Source organism: Somniosus microcephalus, chromosome 5 (genome assembly GCF_052327205.1).
Source record: "Somniosus microcephalus isolate GS21.2 chromosome 5, FLI_Smic_1.0, whole genome shotgun sequence".
NCBI lineage: Eukaryota > Metazoa > Chordata > Chondrichthyes > Squaliformes > Somniosidae > Somniosus > Somniosus microcephalus.
The window spans coordinates 58,183,125-58,206,520 of record NC_140991.1 but is presented as its reverse complement, the minus strand read 5'-3'; the positions used below and the strand labels follow the sequence as shown (position 1 = coordinate 58,206,520).

Below are 23,396 nucleotides of genomic sequence, written 5' to 3'. Positions count from 1 at the left end.
AGCAGTTGAACAGGTGCTGTTGATCTTTTTAACAAAGAAGTCCATGAGCTCCTGACATTTATTGTTGGAGGTGAGGGAGGAGGCAGGGGAGGGTGGTTTGAGAAGACGGTTAGTGGTGAAGAGAAGGCTGGTGTTATTTTTGCCGTCTTGGGTGATCTTCGAATAGTGGGCGGTTTTAGTGATGGAGAGCGGGACCCGGAGTGCTTTATAGGAGCTCGCCAAATCTGGTGATGGATGATTAGACCAGTTGTCCGCCAAAGATGTTCAAGTCTGCATCCCTTGGACTTAAGGGAGCGGAGATGAGGGGTATACCAGGGGGAACGACTAGGGTGAGAGAGTGCAATGATTTTAGTGGGGACAATGGCATCAAAGGTGGCGGAGAGGGTGTGATTTAGAAAGTCAGTAGCTGTAGAGATGTCATGGAGAATTGGAAGCCAAAGGCTAGGTAGTTGGGAATTAGAACGTGCAATGGTAAGGGACTTGAGGGAGAGTTTTTCCAGGGGCGGGTACGAAAAGAAGTGAGTTTAGGAGGGGGGGGGGGGGGGGGGGGGGGGGGGAGGGGAATATGGGTAGAGAGTGATAAAAGAAAATGGTCGGAGATTGCCTTATGGTTATGGAGGGGATAGCGATGCCACGTGAGATATGATCGAGGGAGTGGCGGTGTATACAGGTGGGAGAGTTGACGTGAAGGTTGAGATTAAGGGAGGAAAGGAAGGCAGTGAACTCAGAAGAGAGGGAACAAGAAGAGTTGAGGTGGAGTTTGAAATCACCAAGGATGAGAAGTCGCACAGTGCAGAGCCAGAGGGAGGAAAGCAGAGAAGATATCTCATTGAGAAAATTGGTGTGGTATTTGGGTGGGCGATACAGAATAAGGATTGTAAAAAGAGACGCGAGGGGTGGAACAAGGCGAGATGCTCGAAGGTGGACATGTGTACTGTGAGGAGGACGCAGAGAAACTCCAGGATGATTTGGACAGGTTGAGTGATTATACTGCATTTGCCATGCATCTGCCCAATGTGGATAAATGCGAGGTTATCCACTTCGGTGGCAAAAACAGGAAGACAGATTATCTGAACGGCAATAGATTGGGAAAAGGGGAAGTACAATGAGACCTGGGTGTCCTTGTGCACCAGTCGCTGAAGGCAAGCATGCAGGTACAGCAGGCGGTTAAGAAGGCAAATGGTATGTTGGCCTTCATAGCGAGCGGATTAGAGTACAGGAGCAAGGATGTCTTGCTGCAGTTGTATAGGGCCTTGGTGAGACCACACCATGAGTATTGTGTGCAGTTTTGGTCGCCTGATCTGAGGAAGGATGTTCTTGCCATGGAGAGAGTGCAGCGAAGATTCACCAGACGGATACCTGGGACGGCAGGAATGACATATGGAGAGAGAGTGGGTCGATTAGGCTTATATTCGCTAGAGTTTAGAAGAATGAGAGGGGATCTCATTGAAACTTATAAAAGTCTAACAGGACTAGATGCAGGAAGGATGTTCCCAATGGCAGGGGAGTCCAGGACCAGGGGTCACAGTCTAAAGATAAGGGGTAAGCCATTTCGGACTGAGATGAGGAGGAATTTCTTCACCCAGAGAGTGGTGAACCTGTGGAATTCTCTACCACACAAGGCAGTTGAGGCCAATTCATTAAATATATTCAAGAAGGAGTTAGATATATTTCTTAAGGCTAAAGGGAATCAAGGGATATGGGGAGAAAGCAGGGACAGGGTACTGAATTTGGATGATCAGCCATGATCTCATTAAATGGCAGAACAGGCTCGAGGGGCCGAATGGCCTACTCCTGCTCCTATCTTCTATGTTAGGAGGAGAAGCTGCCAGAGTAGGGAAACAGACCAAGGTGTGATTTAGATATAAGGGCTACACCACCACCATGGCGGTTTGTCAAGCACAATTAACTGTTAATGTACCTGGTAGCAAATCTAGTTTTAATACTACAGTGCATTTATAGAATCGTTACTCCATTCCTCTCTCGGGCAAGTTTCTCCAATACCGTCCAGATTGTAAAACCAATGGGAATATTTTGAGAGAAAAAATACCACAAATTGCAAACCCACTGATGGTAGGAACTTAGAAAATCCCCATTTTAACCAACCCCCTCGCCACCCCCAAAAAAACAATAATCTACTCTCATTATTCAAGAGAATCTCCTGGTAACTCAGTCAAGGAGCAATAACGATATTCCTTGAAGTTACCTGTAAACTGAACTATCTAGCACCTTCCCAATTGAGAAGGATTGCATGGCAGAGGGGAATGTGACAAGAGCAACTCTCTCCCATGTGGATTCTTTAGGCCCTGTTGTACATTACTTTCAGTATTGTGACACTATTTGTATCCCAAGTTTATCCCTTTAGTTTTCTTTTTGTCTAGTACTCTATATTGATAGATGGAAGGGCCAAGTATTAATTAGACCATGGTTTCTTCATGGTGAATTGTTTTTTCAGAATAAAGGATGGAGGTGCTGATGTACTGCACTCTGCTTTGCAACCTGCAAATGAGCAAAGTATAGAGTGGGACAAAACTGAAAACACTCAGCAAGTCAGGCAGCTTCTGTAAAGAAAGGAAAAAGGTTAACATTTCAAGTATCCTGAATCATTCACTTTTTTTCCTTTCCTTACAGATGTGACCTGATCTGATCTTCTGAGTGTTTCTAGCTTTTTTTGTGTTTGTTTCAGATATTTTGTTTTATGTTTTGAAGTATACAGTGGGACTGGTTTTGAGGGGGAAACGGTTAACTTTCTTATAAAAAGGGTATCCCCACTTAAGCTAGGGGAAAAACGAAGCAAGATTGGTAGACTAGGAAAACACTTCCAGAATGCAATTCTCCTTTAAAGGGCAACTACAGCTTAGTTCTAACAAACGATGCATGGTAAAAGGGATCACCTTTCATACCCATCCTCCACATCAAAGTCCTTCTTAATTAAGAGCTTGCCATTTTCCACTTATTCTGGATAAGGGTATCAGGGGATATGGACAAAGGCAGGTAAATGGAGTTGAGGTACAGGTCAGCTATGATCTAACTGAATGCGGGAACAAGCTCAAAGGGGTTGAATGGCCTACCTGTTCCTGTGTTTCTAGACTCTGTACCTTGCAGCACACCATCAATGAAATAAACCAAAGGGAGCCAATATTTGGGGGGGGAGGGGGGGGGAAATACAGATTAAATTGAGAGATAAAGCAAAGCTAATAACCATGGATTAGCAACATCAGACATGTTTTGTTTAGACAGACAGTTTGTAATGCCAGATAGAGTGACTGTTTGCAATGCATCAATTTCATCACTGTGACCCTTGTAACAAAGCAGCGCTGTACTACTGTTAGCCAATATTTATCTACATAAAAATAAAACATGCAAACACTAGTTTACCCAGTATTTTACAGAAAAATGCCTTACTTAAGGTTTCCATGGGTTCTCCTGTGTACACTCAGAAAATACAGAGACTAGCCCACAACAGCAAGTGTCAAGATTCTGGTAGGTTTAAGCCACAGGAGCATTTGACATATTATTCTGCCACTTGTAATGCATGTCCTTGGTGGGATCTCAAGGGAACAGCCCACATTGTCATCTGGTTCCCAGAAATGATAAAATGATAAAGAACCAAAATAAAAACATTACCAATCCAATTACTATGATAGGAGCCTTACGCAGGAAGAAAAGGTTTGCAGTTACATTCTTAGTAACATGCCTCAAAATCAGTACTAAAGGGAGGGGGGGGGGGGGAAATGTCATCTTTTGTTGTGAGAGTACAACAACTTGCATGATATAGCCGCTTTAACATAGAAAATGTCGGCACTTCACAGGAGCGTAATCAGACAAAATTTGACATCGAGCCACATAAGGAGATATTTGGACAGGTGACCAAAAGCTTGATCATAAGGAGCATCTTAAAAGGAGGAGAGAGAGGTAGAGATGCAAAGAGATTTAGGGAGGGAATTCCAGAGCTTAGGACTTGGACAGCTGAAGGCACGGCTGTCAATGGTGAGGTGAAGAAAAATCAAGGATGCACAAGAGACCAGAATTGGAGGAATGCAGAGTTCTCAGGGGGTTGTAGGGCTGGGGGGGATACAGAGATGGGGAGGGGCAAGGCCATGGAGGGATTTGAATAAGGGGATGAGAATTTTAAATTTGAGGCATTGCCAGGCCAGGAGTGAATGCAGGTCAGCAAGCACAGGGATTATGGGTGAACAGGACTTGGTGCGAGTTACGATACGGGCAGCAGAGCTTCGCTGAACTGAAGATTACGGCGGGTGGAAGGTGGGAGACCGGCCAGGAGAGAATTGCAGCACTCGAGTCTGGAGGTAACAAAGACAAGGGTGAGGGTTTCAGCAGCAGAGGGGCAAGGGCAGAGTCGGAGACAAGCAATATTACGGAGGTGGAAGTAGGCAGTCTTGGCAATGGAGAGGATATGGGTCAGCTCCGAATCAAATAGGACACCGAGGTTGCGAACAGTCTGGTTCAGTCTCAAGACAGTGGTCAGGGAGGGGGATGGAATCAGTGGCATGGGAACGGTGTTTGTGGTAGGATCCGTAGACACTGGCTTCAGTCTTCCCCAATATTTAACTGGAGGAAATTTTAACTTATCCAACACTGGATGTCGATCAAGCAGCGCGACGAATCAGATACAGTGGAAGGGTTGAGAAAGGTGGTGGGGAGGTAGAGCTGGGTGTGGTCAGCATACATGTGAAATGTGATGTTGTGTTTTCAGATGATGTCACCAAGGGGCAGCATGTAGATGAGAAATAGGAGGGGCAAGGATAGATCCTTGGGGAACTCCAGAGACAATGGTGTAGGAACAGGAAGAGAAGCCATTGCAGGAGATTCTCTGGCTATGACGGAATAGATAAGAATGGAACTAGGCAAGGGCAGTCCCACTCAGCTGGTCAACAGAGCAGAGGCATTGGAGGAGGATGATGTGGTTAACTGCGTCAACGGCTGCAGACAGTTTGAGAAGGACGAGGAGGGGTAGTGTATCACGATCACAATCAAAGAGGGTGTAATTTGTGACTTTGATTAGAGTTGCTTTACTGCTACAGCAGGAGCAGAAATCTGACTGGAGAGTCAAACATGGAGTTGCAGGAAAGATGGGCATGGATTTGATAGGCTACATACAACATGTTCGAGGATATGAAGATTGGAAATGGTGCAGTAATCCGCAAGAACAGAGGGGTCAAGGGTCAGTTGTTGAGGATGGAGGTTATGGTGACGGTTTTGAAAGGGAGGGGAACCAGTACCGTAGGAGATAGAACCATTTACAATGTCAGCTAGCATGAGGACCAGGAAGGGAGGTTGAGTGGGCAGCAGTTTACTGGCAAGATGGTCGAGAGAACAGTTGTGTCTTATGGACAAAAGGGGAGATAGGAGAGAAACTAGAGATAGATGTGGGGTCAGGTCTAGGGCAAGGGGGAAATTTGGCTTGCTAGGCAAGGGGAAGGGAAGGGAGCCAGCTGAACAATGGTCTCCATCTTTGTGACAAAGAAGTCCATGAGCTCTGCACACTTGTTTCAGGTGAGGGTGGAAGGAGGAGGGGAGAGGGATTTACGGAGAAAGTTGGTAGTGAGTACAAGCAGACAGGATTATCTTTGCAGGGAGCAGTTTTAGTAGAGGAGAGCTGAGCTGGATAGCGCTTGATGTGGTCAAGCCAGATCTAGCGATAAATGGTTAAACCAGTTGTGTACCAGATACATTCAAGTCTACATCTCGAAGATGGAGGCTGCATCAGGGGGACATGACCAGTGTGGGAGAGTAAGGATTTTACTGGGGCATCAAAGGCAGAAGTGAGGGAGAGATTGAGCAGAGTGACAGCTGCAGAAGTATTGCGATGAATGAGGGCCAAAGAATGAAGTTTGAAAGTGCAGTTGTATGTGAATAGGTATTTTATTAAGTTTCAAAGGATTGTAGCTGAATTATGCACTATGCAGCAAAATTAAGTTTAACCAGTGAATCAAACAAATTAGGAAATATTTTGTAGCTCCTCAGACATTGCACATTTAAAGAACATTTATTTGTGGAGATACAAACATAAATGTGAAAACCCACAAATCTAGAATATGAATCCAGTCCAGAGAAAAAGCAACTGCAAGCCTGTAGCAGCAAGAGACCAGGACTGAAAGTATTTTCTAAATCTGAGGGTACAGTTTTCAAAAGAATTTCCTTCTGATTACAAGCAGATACTTGTCGAGTGCAGCTGATAGATATACCTAAAGTATGGTGTCATAGTGCTTAGTCAGGAGACAACCATTTTCTTCTAATATGCGATTAAATCATGCTACCATTTTCAATCACACAAACATTGGTCTAAAAGACATTAAAAAGGAACCACAAGATAGGCAAATCAAAATATTTCACAAAATTTTAAATTTGATATAGTAAATTTAAATTGTGTTAACTCCCCAACTCATGAGCAAATACTAAATAGTTTAAGGATATTGCTGGAGTACAGTTCTACAAACCTCCAGTAGCTCACCCATTATTTCTGAGCCTTCGTGTTGAACGTTGGCAAGCTATTGAACTGCAACGGGCATCACAGCACAGAAAGAAGCCATTCCTGTCCTGAGCTTGGTCCTATCCTTACGAACACTCATACACACATGCACTTCCAAGGGTTACTGCAGTCCAGAGCGAGAATTCCCTGCCTGATTTTTCCCTTCCCTAACCAAGGGCACCGAGGCTAATTGTAACATCCCTACTGAGATCAATTAATTTCACACAAATCAGTCTGTGTAGCTCAGCTGCCAGTAGATAAATTTTCTGAGCGATCAGGGGATCCTATTTTTAAACTTAGTGGGTGAGAAGGTTGGATCTCAAACAAGCGTGCTAAGCTTGAATAAAGGAGACTATGAAGGTATGAGAGCGGAATTGAGTAGAGTGGATTGGGAAAATCAGTGGTGTACATTTAAGGAGTTATTTTACAACTTCCAAAAAATATATATTCCACTGAGAAGAAAAGGGTGTAAAAGAAAAGACAGCCATCCGTGGCTAAGTAAAGAAATTAAGGATAGTATTCGAATAAAAACAAGGGCATATAAGGTAGCCAAATCTAGTGGGAGGATAGAGGATTGGGAAAACTTTAAAAGACAGCAAAAAATAACAAAAAGATTGATTAAGAAAGGGAAGATAGATTATGAAAGTAAATTAGCAAAAAATATAAAAACAGATAGTAAGAGTTTTTATAGTTATATAAAAAGAAAAAGGGTGGCTAAAGTAAATGTTGGTCCCTTAGAGGATGAGACCGGGAAATTAATGGTGGGAAATATGGAGATGGCAAAAACACAATGAATATTTTATATCAGTCTTTACAGCAGAAGACACTAAGAATATCCCAACACTGGACAAACAGGGGGCTAAAGGGGGGGGAGGAGCTAAACACGATCAAAATCACTAAGGAAGTGGTACTCGGTAAAATAATGGGACTCAAGGCGGATAAATCACCTGGACCTGATGGCTTACATCCTAGGGTCTTGAGGGAAGTGGCGGTAGGGATTGTGGATGCATTGGTAATAATTTTCCAAAACTCCCTGGACTCGGCAAAGGTCCCGGCAGACTGGAAAACTGCTAATGTAACACCCTTATTTAAAAAGGGCAGTAGACAGAAGGCTGGAAACTATATACCGGTTAGCCTAACATCTGTGGTAGGTAAAATTTTGGAGTCCATTATTAAGGAGACAGTAACAGGACATTTGGATAATCATAATTTAATAGGACAAAGTCAGCATGGTTTTGAGGAAGTAACATATAGGGTGGATAAAGGGGAACCAGTGGACGTAGTGTATTTAGACTTCCAAAAGGCATTTGACAAGGTGCCACACAAAAGATTATTGCTTAAGATAAAAAATCACAGGATTGGGGGCAATATTCTGGCATGGATAGAGGATTGGCTATCTAACAGAAGGCAGAGAGTTGGGATAAATGGTTCATTCTCAGACTGGCAATCAGTAACAAGTGGTGTTCCGCAGGGATCAGTGCTGGGTCCCCAACTCTTTACAATCTATATTAACGATTTGGAGGAGGGGGCCGAGTGTAACATATCAAAGTTTGCAGATGATACTAAGATGGGAGGGAAAGTAGTGAGTGAGGAGTACATAAAAAACCTGCAAGGGGACATAGACAGGCTAAGTAAGTGGGCAGAGATTTGGCAGATGGAATACAATACTGGAAAGTGTGAGGTTACGCACTTTGGCAGGAAAAATCGTAGAGCAAGTTATTATCTTAATGGCAAGAAACTGGAAAGTACTGAAGTACAAAGGGATCTGGGGTCCTGGTGCACGAAACTCAAAAGGTTAGTATGCAGGTGCAGCAAGTGATTAAGAAGGCCAATGGAATGTTGGCTTTCATTGCTAGGGGGATAGAATATAAAAATAGGGAGGTATTGCTTCAGTTGTACAAGGTATTGGTGAGACCGCACCTGGAATACTGCGTACAGTTTTGGTGTCCATACTTAAGAAAGGACATGCTTGCTCTCGAGTCAGTACAAAGAAGGTTCACTCGGTTAATCCCGGGGATGAGGGGATGGACATATGAGGAGAGGTTGAGTAGATTGGGACTCTACTCATTGGAGTTCAGAAGAATGAGAGGCGATCTTATTGAAACATATAAGATTGTGAAGGGGTTGGATCGGGTGGATGCGGGGAGGATGTTCCCGATGATGGGTGAAACTAGAACTAGGGGGCATAGTCTTAGAATAAGGGGCTACTCTTTCAAAACTGAGATGAGGAGGAACTACTTCACTCAGAGGGTGGTAGGTCCATGGAATATGCTGCCCCAAAAAGCTGTAGAAGCTACATCATTACATAAATTTAAAACAGAAATAGACAGTTTCCTAGAAGTAAAGGGAATTAAGGGTTACGGGGAGCGGGCAGGAATTTGGACATGAGTCTAGGTTCAGATTGGTCATGGCCCTGTGGGTAGCGGAGCGGGCCCAGGGGCCGTGTAGCCTGATCCTGCTCCTATTTCGGTGTCTAATTCTGTTAGATTCAGGAGATGGTTCTGTGATAGTGGATTGGCGGTTAGGATCAGATCAGCCATGATCTTATTGAATGGCGGAGCAGGCTCGAGGGGCCGATTGGCCTACTCCTGCTCCTATTTCTTATGTTCTTATGTTCTTAACTCATTAGAAAGCTAAACTACAATCCTGAACAGGACAACTACTTTCTAGCTTTACAGTGTACAAACCTTTAAGTGAGATAGAAAATGAAATTACGATTTCACATTTGACTTGAAAAAAGTTTCTTCAGCCTGAGGCAATTGAAATTACTGTGCACTTTATGTTGTTAACATTACATTTACTATTTTGCCAATTCGTAGCTAGATGAAATACCTCACCAAGGTAGAATATCCTGAATTCAACTTACATATAATCTTATCTTCTATTGGTGGGAAAAGGCATTTGCAAGACTAATAAACAAAATAAATGGTCTGTATCTATCAGTCAAAGAAGATACCATAAAGGCAAATTGTACTCTCAGTATTTCTCACAAAGTGGAGGAAAATCCTGATAAACTTTACTTTTGTTAATGTTGCTACTGTTTGAAATTAAATGTACTTGAAAAGAGAAAATGCTACAGAAAGTAAAATTTAGTTGTAATATTTAAGATTCAAATGACTGCAGGCAGTTCATCATCCAACAAATTAAATCATGAAGTGTTAGAATGTAGCTTTAAGCCCATGATCTCCCATATGCCACGGTTTTAATCTCAACCATATGCCAACCTTTTTAACCTCAGCCAGAAGGACTGTATGAGTGCACCACAGGCACCTCCCTACAAGGAATGTGGGTAAGTCACCTTGGGAAGCTGACATGGCCAGAGCCTGCTCTCAGCAGTAGGAAATGATGTAGAGAGAAGATGAGGGAAAAATGTAAAATCAGGACATGGCAAAATAAATTCTAAAATGACAAAATGATGAGTTATTTAATGTCTACCAACCTATCACACCATTTATTGCACCAACTACTCCAAACTTATTCCTCAAGTAGGGCAATAAACTTCAAATTACTATAAAATTAATTTTAAAATTGACAATTGAAAATTACTGCATTATGCATTTAAATAGTCCTCTACTCTGTTCCTATGGGGCTGTGCTAATATTTGAAAAACACTGCTTTCCCAAAATTATTTATATGAAAGCAATGATGGGCAGATTAAGTCCACTACCATGACCAGCCAGTAGTGTTACTTGATACAGGAAACTTTGGTTTATCCGGAAGTTGTATGTCCGGAAACCTCGATCTAACGGCAGAAATCAGCAGCTGTTTTGTTAGGTTTTTTTTTTTTTTTCTTCTCCTAGCATTTTTTAAAAATCAGTCAGTCTCTGGAAAGCCTCTCTGAGCTGTTGCTAAGCTACAGAGACGCTTCCAAGGTACGGGTCAACTGTTTACAAGCTGTTGCTAAGTAACAGTGTTTGTTGTCAGATACGGAGATGAAAACCTCCATATCCTTCAACATTAGCGCTGGTCTGTCCGGAAGTTTTCATAGATCGGCATCACGCCGGTCCCGTCGGTGCCGGATATCGCGAAGTTTCCTGTAGTTATCATTTTAGTGAAAGCAAAAAAATAGACTTAAGAGCTTTAATACACAAATCTGTACCTGCAGTAGCAGCTCATTTTTTTGTCTATGACATATGTACAATTCCTTTAACTTCCCACTGCTCTATGAATGTGCCAAAACATAGAAGACAGGAGTAGGACATTCGGCCCCTCGAGCCTGCTCCGCCATTCAATGAGATCATGGCTGATCATTCAAATTCAGTACCCTGTCCCTGCTTTCTCCCCACATCCCTTGATCCCCTTAGCCTTAAGAAATATATCCAACTCCTTCTTGAATATATTTAATGAATTGGCCTCTACTGCCTTCTGTGGTAGAGAATTCCACAGGTTCACCACTCTCTGGGTGAAGAAATTCCTCCTCATTTCTGTCCTAAATGGCTTACCCCTTATCCTTAGACTGTGACCCCTGGTTCTGGACTCCCCGACCATCGGGAACATCCTTCCTGCATCTAGTCTGTCCAGTCCTCTCATTCTTCTAAACTCCAGCGAGTATAAGCCCAATCGACCCAATCGCTCCTCATACGTCATTCCTGCCATCCCAGGTATCAGCCTGGTGAATCTTCGCTGAACTCCCTCCATGGCAAGAACATCCTTCCTCAGATAAGGCGACCAAAACTGCACACAATACTCAAGGTGTGGTCTCACCAAGGCCCTGTACAACTGCAGCAAGACATCCTTGTTCCTGGCAACTAGCATCAAGGCAGACAACAGTATCAAATAATACAGTTCAGATTTGCATACATTTTTTTGACTTACTTAATGGTACCTCTATTTTCAACTGAATCAGGGAATAGCCAGTTATTTTGAAGAACGACAGTATTGTGAAAAGGATAAAGATTTATAAAATATACACATACACGCACACACACATATATGCACATTTATATACTGTATGTCCATACACATCCAAACACATTTAATTACAAGATTCCATATTTTGCCATCAACTACATCCACAGTTTCCAACATGAGCCAATGGAACAGGAATCCTGACTAATTTTCCGCTCCCTTTCCCAGGTGTTGAAGCAACTTGTAGCATGCCACATGTGATTAGCTAACTCAGCAGACCCACGATACCATGGTCGATATGGCTCAGTTACACTTAGTGTCCATCAACAAAGACATCTTCTCAAGAATTCTGTTTAATGGTAACTTTTACATTATTCTGCGATAGAAATAACAATGAGGCAATCAGCGCTCACCGTTAAAGGAGTAAGTCGGACAGCAACTTCCAACGCCCGCACATGTACAATTAAATGCGGAAATCAGGAAGTTGCTGTCCAAGTTGCCCTGCTCCTCCAGAAGCTTCGCTATACTGGTATCACGTCGAGAGACTCGGCATACAAGTACATGCAACAACGTGAAGTTGGGGTATTTATGTGATAGATACGCACTAACCATGGCAGAAACAGTTAGGGCTTGTCTATTTAAGTGTAAGTGAATTTTTAATGGCGTGATAAGTCTTAATTACTGTCAAACAATCTCTCTAGCACGGAAAATTAAGTTTTACAAGTGCGGAGTCTCATTTTTTCAGATTTTGATTATTGTTGGAGATTTTAAAAAATTTAAAAATAAAACTTTTTACTTTTCTTATCTGTCTCTTTTCTCTCTCTCTCTCTCTCAATCCCATCTTTCTTTCCATCTCTATTTCACTTTCTGTACATAATTTAATATTGAATTAACTTTTCTAATTTACACTTCCTGGTTTGGACTCTGCTCTGTTCAGTAAGGATTCTCCAATCTGATTGGTTAAGGAGGCACACCGTTTGCTTGCCCTGTTCACACAGGTCCCGATGCCCTGTAGATTGATTTTGATTTCTAATAACCACAAGTTCCAGGGCAAAAGACCATAGAAAATCTGTGGGCAAGTGCAAGTGTAATAAATGGCTGGTATCGTTCATTCGCCGCTAACCTCAAAATTCAGGCCATTATATTTTCTATGCCCAGGAAACCTACAAGTTATTTTCAGGAAAAATTAGAACACTAACTTAAGCTGCATTTACTTTCTTTATATTAACCGAACTATGCAATCAATGCATAGTGGTCTATTTGAGGAAAGACAACTGGAAGAGTTGCCATTTGTGCATCCAAATCCTGAATTTGAAATGATTTAATCCCTCCAATCACAGTGAGGAACTTGATATGGATGCCTTAAGTCTGTATAGTTTCACTCCCAGGAGGCACTAAAGATCAATATGCATCACCAAGAACACAATTTTGAGCTTTTCATAGAAAAATGGACCAATCACAGAATATGACAACCAAATCCAGAATATCCCATAATCCCATTTAATAAAAATGGAATCTGACTTAGTCACTGCAAACCAGCAGAGAATGCAGAATATGATGCCTATACACCAGTAGAAGTTTTAGAATGCCACACAATAAAAATGGAATTTGACTTATTCAGTCACTGCAAAACAATAGCCCTGCACATGACTCTACCCCTCTAATTTTCTTTCACTACTCTAGGAGATGCTGCAGCCTCTGCTCAAAAATATCAAATTGGAAATAGTGTGACTTAGGGATCCAGTATGCGCTCATTCCCCACTCAGTGCTCTAAAGCTTAGTGGTACCAAGCTAGCCCAATAATCAATTTAAACCAAGGACTCACAAGTACTGATATACACATCTGCTCTGAATGATTTTCTTCTCAAATTTTAAGTAAACTCTTAGTATCTTAAATTAATCTACACAATGAACGAACATAATTATCATATCACTGGAACAGTATGAGACAAAATCACTATAGCAAGTCACAGTAAAAATCACTGGACCACCAACATGACAGAATCTGCATTACTTCAGCCTTATAATTGTTAGTTTTCAGAAGGAGATTGTGAAAAAAAATCCTAAAGTACCTTTCTGGAATATTCTTGCAGTCCAATGACCATGAACCAACATCAGAATATATTCATTGATTGATCAAATCAGTTCCACCAGCACTTATTATATATTTATTAGCAAACCTGTATTCATTTGAAATGTTGCTATTCTGTCAAGCAACCACCATGTTGTACTATTGTTTCAGGAACCTTGAAACAACTTCACTTCTAATTTTAGGAACCATAATTCAAATGACAATGGAAACATTCAGTATTATTACTTGGACATTTAGTGATTGAGGAAGTTGCAAAATAGGGTTGCTATGTAGGGGCCACCATAGTTATAGCAGACAATACATCATAGTGAAGTGACGACTTTTACCATAATTTGATTTTCCGTCAAAAACACAGATTTGTTTTAATCAATCAGAGGCAGAGATAAAAACAGATCAGCTTAACAGAAAATAAGTGTAACTAAAAATTCCAGAAAAGGTTTGTAGAAGGTACAAGCCTCAATAAGAACAATGAGGCAATACATTTCTATTCCTTTTTTTTTTTAAAGAGCAAAATGACCATAATCTTCTATGCAGTAATATGGAATTCCTACCTGCAACTGTTCCGTGGAACTGCTACTATGTTCATCTCCAGATTCAGAGTCTTGATGATGCCTTTCTGAACTCTCTGGAACCCATTCACCTGAATGTTCAAGAACCAAGTTCTTCATTTTCTCTACATCCAGGGGTTCAAAATCCTGTGGCTGTCCTGGGATGCGGTTCGGACTTGTAACTTTTAAATACTGTGATTCACTCTCTCCAGGTCCTTGACTCTGGTTACTAGCTTTGGCACTACTTTGGACTCCAGAATGCAAATGGACCATCCCTTGAACACAAGCCTTGTCCTGGTTCTGTGTTTGGCTCGTGGTCTGGTTCTGTGCAGAAGTCTGGGCTTGCGACTGTCCCATAGAGGATTTGAAAGAGCTGGAGTAATCTAGTGGTTTGGAAAGATTTTCAGTGGACACCTGCAGTAGCTTGGCATCTGCATTTAAACTAGCAGATTTGACTTTAACAGAACTGGGTACGTGTTTCACTGGTGGCATTAATGCCTTCCGAGGTAGTTCTTTAACATACTGTGCTGGAAGATAAAAAGGCTTTGAGCTATCTTCCTTCTTAACCTGCCACCAATCACTATTTGTCTTCTTCAACAAAATATACCTTTCTCCTTGCTTTATTGAAATCTTTCTATCTTTTGCCTCGTACTCATAATCATACTCCACCTCAATATAGACCTGTCCTGGAACAATAGGTACATCTGGTTTTCCGTCTTTCTCAGCCATCTCAAAGAAACGATTGTTCACCTTTTGAAGCTGGCAGTAATCCACATGATTTGTTTCCAATGTTTCACTAAAGATGGGGAAAAAACACAAACACACACTAGTAAATATTGCTTGTTTATCCTCAATATTAAGATCATTGTAGAACTCGGATATCATTGTAAATATTTATTGCAAGCCTATATCACTGTACATTTTTGCAATTTTTAGATGACTTAAAACCAATGAACTTGCATATTGTAGGAGTCGCTGGAAATCAACAGACTGCGGGACTTTCGTAGCAGCAAAGAAAAACGCGTGTTAGCTTTATTAACTCTCCACATGGGCTGAGGGACTCGGCCTCATCGCAGGGCTATGACGTCATCACACAATCGACGACTCTTAAAGGGACCCTGCCCCGATAACCCAACCAAGTTCCGTACATAACGTGGAGCGATAACAACATTGGCTAAACATAGTGAATTGAATTGTGTTACTGTCCCTATGTGGTCTCCGCCACAATATCACAGTTTTCTCATACAATCTTAAAATTACTGCTTTAGTCAGAATTAAATCTGATCTCTGAATTACTGTAGGCTCTTTTAATTAAATCATTTTTGCTACAACAAATTTCCACCACATAATAATCAACTGATATACTATATATGCAACTCAAACAGATTATCGAGACAGATTTAGAAAACAAAGCAAGACAAGAATAAAAAGGTAATTTAAGCAGAAAAAACGCATTATAAAAAAAATTAGACAATGCTAAAAGTCAGATTATTGAGTTGTCAAAAACATAACAGCAACAAAAAAAAAAGCTGCAGGGTGAATTGATGACAACAGTTAAATAAAATTGCAGTTTTCAGAAACAAAACAAACAGCTTCTGAAAAGAATTACAAAAACTAAAGATACTGAAGCAGAATTCTAAAAAACATGCATAGACTTCCCAAGCTAAGTACAACAGGGTTAAGATTTTCAGGTGCTATTGTATAATATCTATAAAATAGCAGATCTCATGACATTGCTCACAGTAAATCAGATAAAACACCATTCCAGAAGTGCAGGAGTGTTATGCTGTGTAATGAACAACACAGTCTATTCCACTTACTTCAAAGTCACTTCATCCAAATATGATAATTCAAACGCTGGCATGGACTGGTTGGGCCGAATGGCCTGTTTCTGTGCTGTATATTCTATGTAAGAAATCACACAACACCAGGTTATAGTCCAACAGCTTTATTTGAAATCACAAGCTTTCGGAGCACTGCTCCTTCGCCAGGCGAAGTGAAGAGATGCATAAAAACACAGCTTATATAGTCAGAGAATAATGTCAGATGTTTACAGGTAATCTTTCTAACTGCCATTTATCACACCTCGGCAGAGAGATAATCACAGCAATCAAAGGTGTAAATAGTGTCCAAACAGGTCAGTCAGGAAAACATTACATCAAAGAACAATGAGGTGGGGTCAAATGTTGCAGATGCTGGGGTCTGTATGAAAAACAAAAAAAGACAAAAAACATTTTTTTTTGCTGGAAATCACAGCAGGTCCGGCCGCATCTGTGTGGAGAGAACAAGCCAACGACGACTCGAGTCTGGGTGACCCTACGTCAGGTGGGGTTACATGTAGTGTGACATGAACCCAAGATCCTGGTTGAGGCCGTCCTCATGGGTGCGGAACTTGGCTATCAGTTTCTGCTCGACGATTTTGCGTTGTCGTGTGTCTCGAAGGCCGCCTTGGAGAATGCTTACCCGAAGATCAGAGGCTGAATGTCCTTGACTGCTGAAGTGTTTGACAACGCAAAATCGTCGAGCAGAAACTGATAGCCAAGTTCCGCACCCATGAGGACGGCCTCAACCGGGATCTTGGGTTCATGTCACGCTACATGTAACCCCACCTGACATAGGGTCATCCAGACTTGAGTCGTCGTTGGCTTGTTCTCTCCACACAGATGCGGCCGGACCTGCTGTGATTTCCAGCAAAAAAAATGTTTTTTTGTCTGTTTTTTTGTTTTTCATACAGACCCCAGCATCTGCAACATTTGACCCCTTGTGACCCCACCTCATTGTTCTTTGATGTAATGTTTTCCTGACTGACCTGTTTGGACACCATTTACACCTTTGATTGCTTTGATTATGTCTCTGCCGAGGTGTGATAAATGGCAGTTAGAAAGATTACCTATAAACATCTGACATTATTCTCTGACTATATAAGCTGTGTTTTTATGCATCTCTCCACTTCACCTGACGAAGGAGCAGCGCTCCGAAAGCTTGTGATTTCAAATAAAGCTGTTGGACTATAACCTGGTGTTGTGTGATTTCTTACATTTGTCCACCCCAGTCCAACTCCGGCATCGCCACACCACGTATATTCTATGTAATGCTATGTAAAGAACTACTAACTTTTATCATGTGTTTCTAAAGGGGTACAACATCTCAGGATTCCAACGACTTTATAAACCACTCATGGTTTGTGTCTTCTGAGCTTTTTAAATTGTGTTACTGTCTTACATATAGTCTGTATAACTTTATAATATTTACAGGTTACCGTTCTAGCTCGGTATTTGAGGGTTCTGCTCGTTAGACACAAGCTGTGGGGAGGTTGTCCAAATTAAATTTAGGGAACCAATGCAAAACTGCCTTTGGCTTTGCACCAGCTGCAGTATAACTGCACCAGTGTCAAATTAAGTTTAAAAAGTTACTGAGCAGTCTGTACAAATAATTGTGCGCATAACTCTATATTTCCTAGCCAGAAAGCAATGCAGAACCAGCATTAGAACTTAGGTCTACCAACCACATTATGCTAAATAACAGTAGTTGCGCCTTTTATTAGGGAGCACTCTGGCCTTGGAGTCAGAAGGTTGTGGGTTCAAGCCCCACTCCAGGGACATGAGCACATAATCCAGGCTGACGCTTCAATGCTGAACTGAGAGTGTTGCACTGTCGTAAGTGTCATATTTCGAATGAGATGTTAAACGGAGGTCTGTATTTCTCAGGTGAATGTAAGAGATCCCATGGTATTATTCAAAGAGCAGGGGCGTTCTCTCCGGTGTCCTTGCATAGGATTTACAGCACAGAAACAGGCCATTCGGCCCATGCCGGTGTTTATGCTCCACATGAGCCTCCTCCGACCCTTCTTCATCTAATCAACATATCCCTCTATTCCTTTCTCCCTCATGTGTTTGTCTAGCTTCCCCTTAAATGCATCTATGCTAATCGCCTCAACTACTCCATGAAGTAGCGAGTTCCACATTCTAACCACTCTCTGGGTAAAGAAGTTTCTCCCGAATTTCCTACTGGATTTAGTGACTCTCATATTGATGTCCCCCAGGTCTGGTCTCTCCCGCATATGGAAACATCTTCTCTATGTCTACCCTATCAAACCCTTTCATAATCTTAAAGACCTCTACCAGGTGACCGCTCTGTCTTCTCTTTTCTAGAGAAAAGCACCCCAGCCTGTTCAATCTTCCCTGATATGTATCACTCCAGTAAATCTTTTTTGCACCTTCTCCAGTGTCTCTATTTCCTTTTTATAATAGAGACCAGAACTGTTCACAATACTCCAAGTGTGGTCTAACCAAGGTTCTATACAAGTTTAACGTAATGTCTCTGCTTTTCAATTCTATCCCTCTCGAAATTAACCCCAGTGCTTTGTTTGCTTTTTAAAAAATGCAATGGCCTTATTAACCTGGGTCGCTACTTTTAGTGATTTATGTATCAGTGTCCTGGTCAAAATTTATCTCTCAACCTACATTACTAAAACCAATTATCTGGTCGTTATCTCATTGCTGTTTGTAGCAACTTGCTGTGCGCAAATTGGCTGCACGTTTTCCTACATTACAAAAGTGACTATACTTCAAAAGTACTTCATCATTGCTATAAAGCGATTTAGGATGTCCTGAGGTTGTGAAAGGCACTGTATAAATGCAAGTTCTCATTCACATTTTTTTCTTGCATATTACGCAGATGTACGAAAAAGACTCTTAACTTTTAAAAAGTTAATTATTTCCTTTTTTTTAAAATTAATTCACAGGATGTGGGCGTCGCTGGCAAGGCCAGCATTTATTGCCCATCCCTAATTGCCCTCGAGAAGGTGGTGGTGAGCCGCCGCCTTGAACCACTGCAGTCCGTGTGGTGAAGGTACTCCCACAGTGCTGTTAGGTAGGGAGTTCCAGGATTTCAACCCAGCAATGATGAAGGAACGGCGATATATTTCCAAGTCAGGATGGTGTGTGACTTGGAGGGGAACTTGGGGAGGTGGTGGTGTTCCCATGCGCCTGCTGCCCTGGTCCTTCTAGATGGTAGAGGTCGCAGGTTTGGGAGGTGTTGTCAAAGAAGCCTTGGCGAGCTGCTGCAGTGCATCTTGTGGATGGTACACACTGCAGCCACGTCGTGCCAGTGGTGTAGGGTGTGAATATTAAAGGTGGTGGATGGGGTGCCGATCAAGCGGGCTGCATTGTCCTAGATGATGTCGAGCTTCTCGAGTGTTGTTGGAGCTGCATCCATCCAGGCAAGTGGCGAGTATTCCATCACACTCCTTACTTGTGCCTTGTAGGTGGTGGAAAGGCTTTGGGGAGTCAGCAAATGAGTTACACGCTGCAGAATACGCAGCCTCTGGCCTGCTCTTGTAGCCACAGTATTTATGTGGCTGGCCCAGTTAAGTCTCCAACTAACAGTGACCCCCCAGGATGTTGGGGAGGGATTCAACGATTGTAATGCCATTGAATATCAAGGGGAGGTGGTTAGGCTCTCTTTTGTTGGAGATGGTCATTGCCTGGCACTTGTGGTGTGAATATTGCTGGTCACTTATCAGCCAAAGCCTGGATGTTGTCCAGACCTTGCTGCATGCGGGCAGAGACTCCTTTGTTATCTGAAGAATTGCGAATGGAACTGAACATTGCGCAGTCGTCAGTGAACATGCCCACTTCTGATCTTATGATGGCGGGAAGGTCATTGATGAAGCAGTTGAAAATGGTTGGGCCTAGGACACTGCCCTGAGGAATCCCTGCAGCAATGTCCTGGGGCAAACATGATTGACCTCCAACAACCACAACCATCTTCCTTTGCGCTAGGTATGACTCTAGCCAGTGAAGCATTTTCCCCCAATCCCTATTGATTTTTACTAGGGCTCCTTGATGCCACACTCAGTCAAATGCTGCCTTGATGTCAAGGGCAGTCACCTCACTTCTGGAATTCAGCTATTTGTCCATGTTTGGACCTAGGCTGTAATGAGGCCGGCAGCCAAGTGGCCCTGGCGGAACCCAAACTGGGCATCGGTTAGCAGGTTATTGGTGAGTAACTGTTGCTCGACAGCACTGTAGATGACACCTTCCATTCACTTTGCTGATGATTGAGAGTAGGCTGATGGAACAGTAATTGGCCGGATTAGATTTATCCTGTTTTTTGTGGACAGGACATACCTGGGCAATTTTCCACTTTGTTGGGTAGGTGCCAGTATTTTAGCTGTACTGGAACAGCTTGGCTAGAGGCACAGCTAGTTCTGGAGCACAAGTCTTCCGCACAACAGCCAGGATATTGTTGCGGCCCATAGCCTTTGCCATATCCAGTGCGCTCAGTCGTTTCTTGATATCATATGGCGTGAATCGAATTGGCTGAAGAATGGCATCTGTGATGGTGGGGACCTCGGAAGGAGGCTAATATGGATCATCCACTCGGCACTTCTGGCTGAAGATGATTGCAAATGCTTCAGTCTTGTCTTTTGCACTCACGTGCTGGGCTCTGCTATCATTGAGGATGGGGATATTCATGGAGCTTCCTCCTCCCATTAGTTGTTTAATGGTCCACCACCATTCACGACTGGATGTGGCAGGACTACAGAGCTTTGATCTGATCCCTTGATTGTGGGATCGCTTAGCCCTGTCTATTACATGCTGCTTCCGCTTTTTAGCATGCATGTAGTCCTGTGTTGCAGCCTCCCCAGGTTGACACCTCATTTTTAGGTACGCCTGGTGCTGCTCCTGGCATGCTCTTCTACACTCCTTATTGAGCCAGGGTTGGTCCCCTGGCTTGATGGTAATGGTTGAGTGAAGGATATGCCGGGACATGAGGTTACAGATTGTGGTGGAATACAATTCTGCTGCTGCTGATGGCCCACAGCGCCTCATGGATGCCCAGTTTTGAGCTGCTAGATCTGTTCTGAATCTATCCCATTTAGCCCGGTGGTAGTGCCACACAACATGATGGAGGATGTCCTCAGTGTCAAGATGGGACTTTGTCTCCACAATGACTGTGTGATGATCACTGCTACCAATACCGTCATGGACAGATGAAGCTGCGACCAGTAGATTGGTGAGGATGAGGTCAAGTAGGTTTTTCCCCTCGTGTTTGTTAAATTATCAGAAGCTTTCCTTAATTTAATCTAAAACCAGTTCATATTTCCGGTCTACAAAGAGATCATTTAGTGTGTATCAAACATCTTTAGAAATACGGTTTAAGACAGGAACAGACACGGCTTCAACGACAAACCTACAAAGTAAAAATCTTGTAGTTGCATCTCTGTGTCATGTCGTAACTTGCCGACCAGTTCATTCCTGATCGGTAATACATTTCTAGGTGTTTTAGTCAGGCGAGGTTTTTAAAACCAATATATAAATTAGTGTGTGTATATAGGCCACACACACGGTCACTCAATTCAACATTGCACTGTATTAACTATGGTACATTTTTCATGCGATCAATAATTTCTTTAATAAATACACATATCGGGGCAATACACAAAAGCGAAGAAAAACCCCTCAGCTCTGGTGATGAAATAATAAATGAGGCAGAGAGCGAAATGAGCATGCATTTCAGAAATATCTGAAAGTTTATGAACTCATCATCCCCCCCTTTAGATATAAAACATTTAAATGCAATAACCATCACATTGAAACCTGACTCCCAGAGTCAGAGAGAGTGTGTGTGTGTGTGTGTGTGTGTGTGTGTGTGTGTGTGTGTGTGTGTGTGTGTGTGTTACGTGTACAGGGTGCGCGCGGGGGGAGGAGGGTGCGCGTGGGATGGTGGGGGGTTTGTCGTGTGGGGGTGGGGGGTTTGTCGTGTGGGGGTGGGGGTGAAAGTGTGTGTGGAGGGGTGAGGGGGTTGTTGTTGGGGGGGGCGTGTGTGGGGGTGGTGTGGTGGTGTTTGGGTGTGCGTGTGTGGAGGGGTTAGGGGGTCGTTGTTGGGGGGGGGGGGGAGATGTGTGTGGGGGGAGTGGGGGGTGGTGTTTGGTGTGGAGGGGTCGTTGTTGGGGGGGAATGTGTGTGGGGGGAGTGGGGGTGGTGTTTGGGTGTGCGTGTGTGGAGGGGTGAGGGGGTCGTTGTTTGGGGGGAGTGGGGGTGGTGTTTGGGTGTGGAGGGGTGAGGGGGTCGTTGTTGGGGGGGGATGTGTGTGGGGGGGGGGGGGGGGGGGAGTGGGGGTGGTGTTTGGGTGTGCGTGTGTGGAGGTCGTTGTTTTGGGGGGGGGGGGGGGGTGTGGAGGTGTTTGGGTGTGCGTGTGGAGGGGTGAGGGGGGTCGTTGTTTTGGGGGGGGGGGGGCGGTGATGGGAGTGGTTGTTGGAGGGGTGTGGGAGGTTCAGTGCGCGCCAGCCGGAGTCGGTGCGATTGTTGATCTCTGTGTGTTATTTATATAATTTATTATTTATGAAGGGGGCGGGCGGAAGGCGCTGAATCAATCTCAGGTTTCCTTGTGGTTGCCGCTTCCTCCTTGGTTTTAACCAAGGCCCCGGTCTCGGCCTCCCCACCCACATACACACACACCGCGGGAGGAAGGGGAGGCCGTCAGTTCATGCTTTACACACATTAGATGATTATGGAGAGGGAAACACAAACCAGAGAGAGAAACTTTTCACTCACGGGCACTTTACTCAGCAAAAGTTTGAGCAATAAAAAATAGCCATCACGCACCTGCTCCGGAGGGTGGCCGCGGGCGGAGGAGGAGGTTTAAATTCCCGGCGAGCTGCTTCAATATCCGTGAGTTGACGGCTCCCCTACAGATTTGATTTTCTATTATGTTTTAATCCCTCCTCAGCCGCCTTCTGGCGTCGAACAAACAAGATTTCGCCTCGTTTCCACTCGGTGACGTTTGGGGCGCGCGCGTTCCCGTCGCCACCCTCCTGCTGTATCGCGGACGCGCGCATGTGCTTCCCCGCCCGCCTGCTGTATCGCGGACACGCGCATGTGCTCCCCGCCTGCCTGCTTTCTGCTGTCCCGCCGACGTGCGCATGCGTTCACCCCCTGCCCTCCTTCTGCTGTCCCGCCGACGTGCGCATGCGTTCACCCTCCTGCTCCAACCCCACCCGCTCCCCTTTCTGCCCCCTCTTCTCCTCTCGGGATGCGGGTGCGCGCGTGTGTGTGCGCGCGGCCCAGGCGGTTACCTGGCAGCGACACCTCGCGGCTGCAGCAGGAAGGCAGCGCGGCTGGAAGCTGCGAGTGACCGACTTTTTGATACCACACTTTTGATGGGGTAATATCGTCGCGCGAAAGTTTAAAGAGACCCCCGTCCGGCTCTTTAAAATTTAGCTAACATGGCGGGGTTTGCTTTTTAAGCTGAACATGCCGACATGGTAACTTGAATTTTTACATGGAAAACCCCATATTACCTTAAAATGTTATTGAGTCACTCGCAGCATCATTTCGGGATTGTCCCATTCGATAATTGGTCGTGTGATCCAATAAAAAAAGTGCACTCCCCGATTCTAGGTTTGAGG

At 43.6% G+C, this 23,396-nt stretch overlaps 1 protein-coding gene across 3 annotated transcripts in view; it reads right to left on the bottom strand.

Annotated features, from left to right (window-relative positions):
- The window catches only part of arhgap12b (Rho GTPase activating protein 12b), a 248,580-nt gene extending 225,626 nt beyond the window's left edge, over positions 1-22,954 (bottom strand). The window contains exons 1-2 of one of the 3 annotated variants that reach the window (XM_085987657.1): positions 22,594-22,954; positions 13,985-14,777 (exon numbers count right to left, since the gene is read on the bottom strand). In XM_085987657.1, coding sequence (XP_085843783.1) covers positions 13,985-14,710 — 726 coding nt within the window. In that variant the 5' untranslated portion in view covers positions 14,711-14,777; positions 22,594-22,954. The remainder of the gene's footprint in view (positions 1-13,984; positions 14,778-22,593) is intronic. The other 2 variants (XM_085987656.1, XM_085987658.1) reach the window with 2 other exon arrangements.
- Positions 22,955-23,396: the final 442 nt, after the last annotated feature.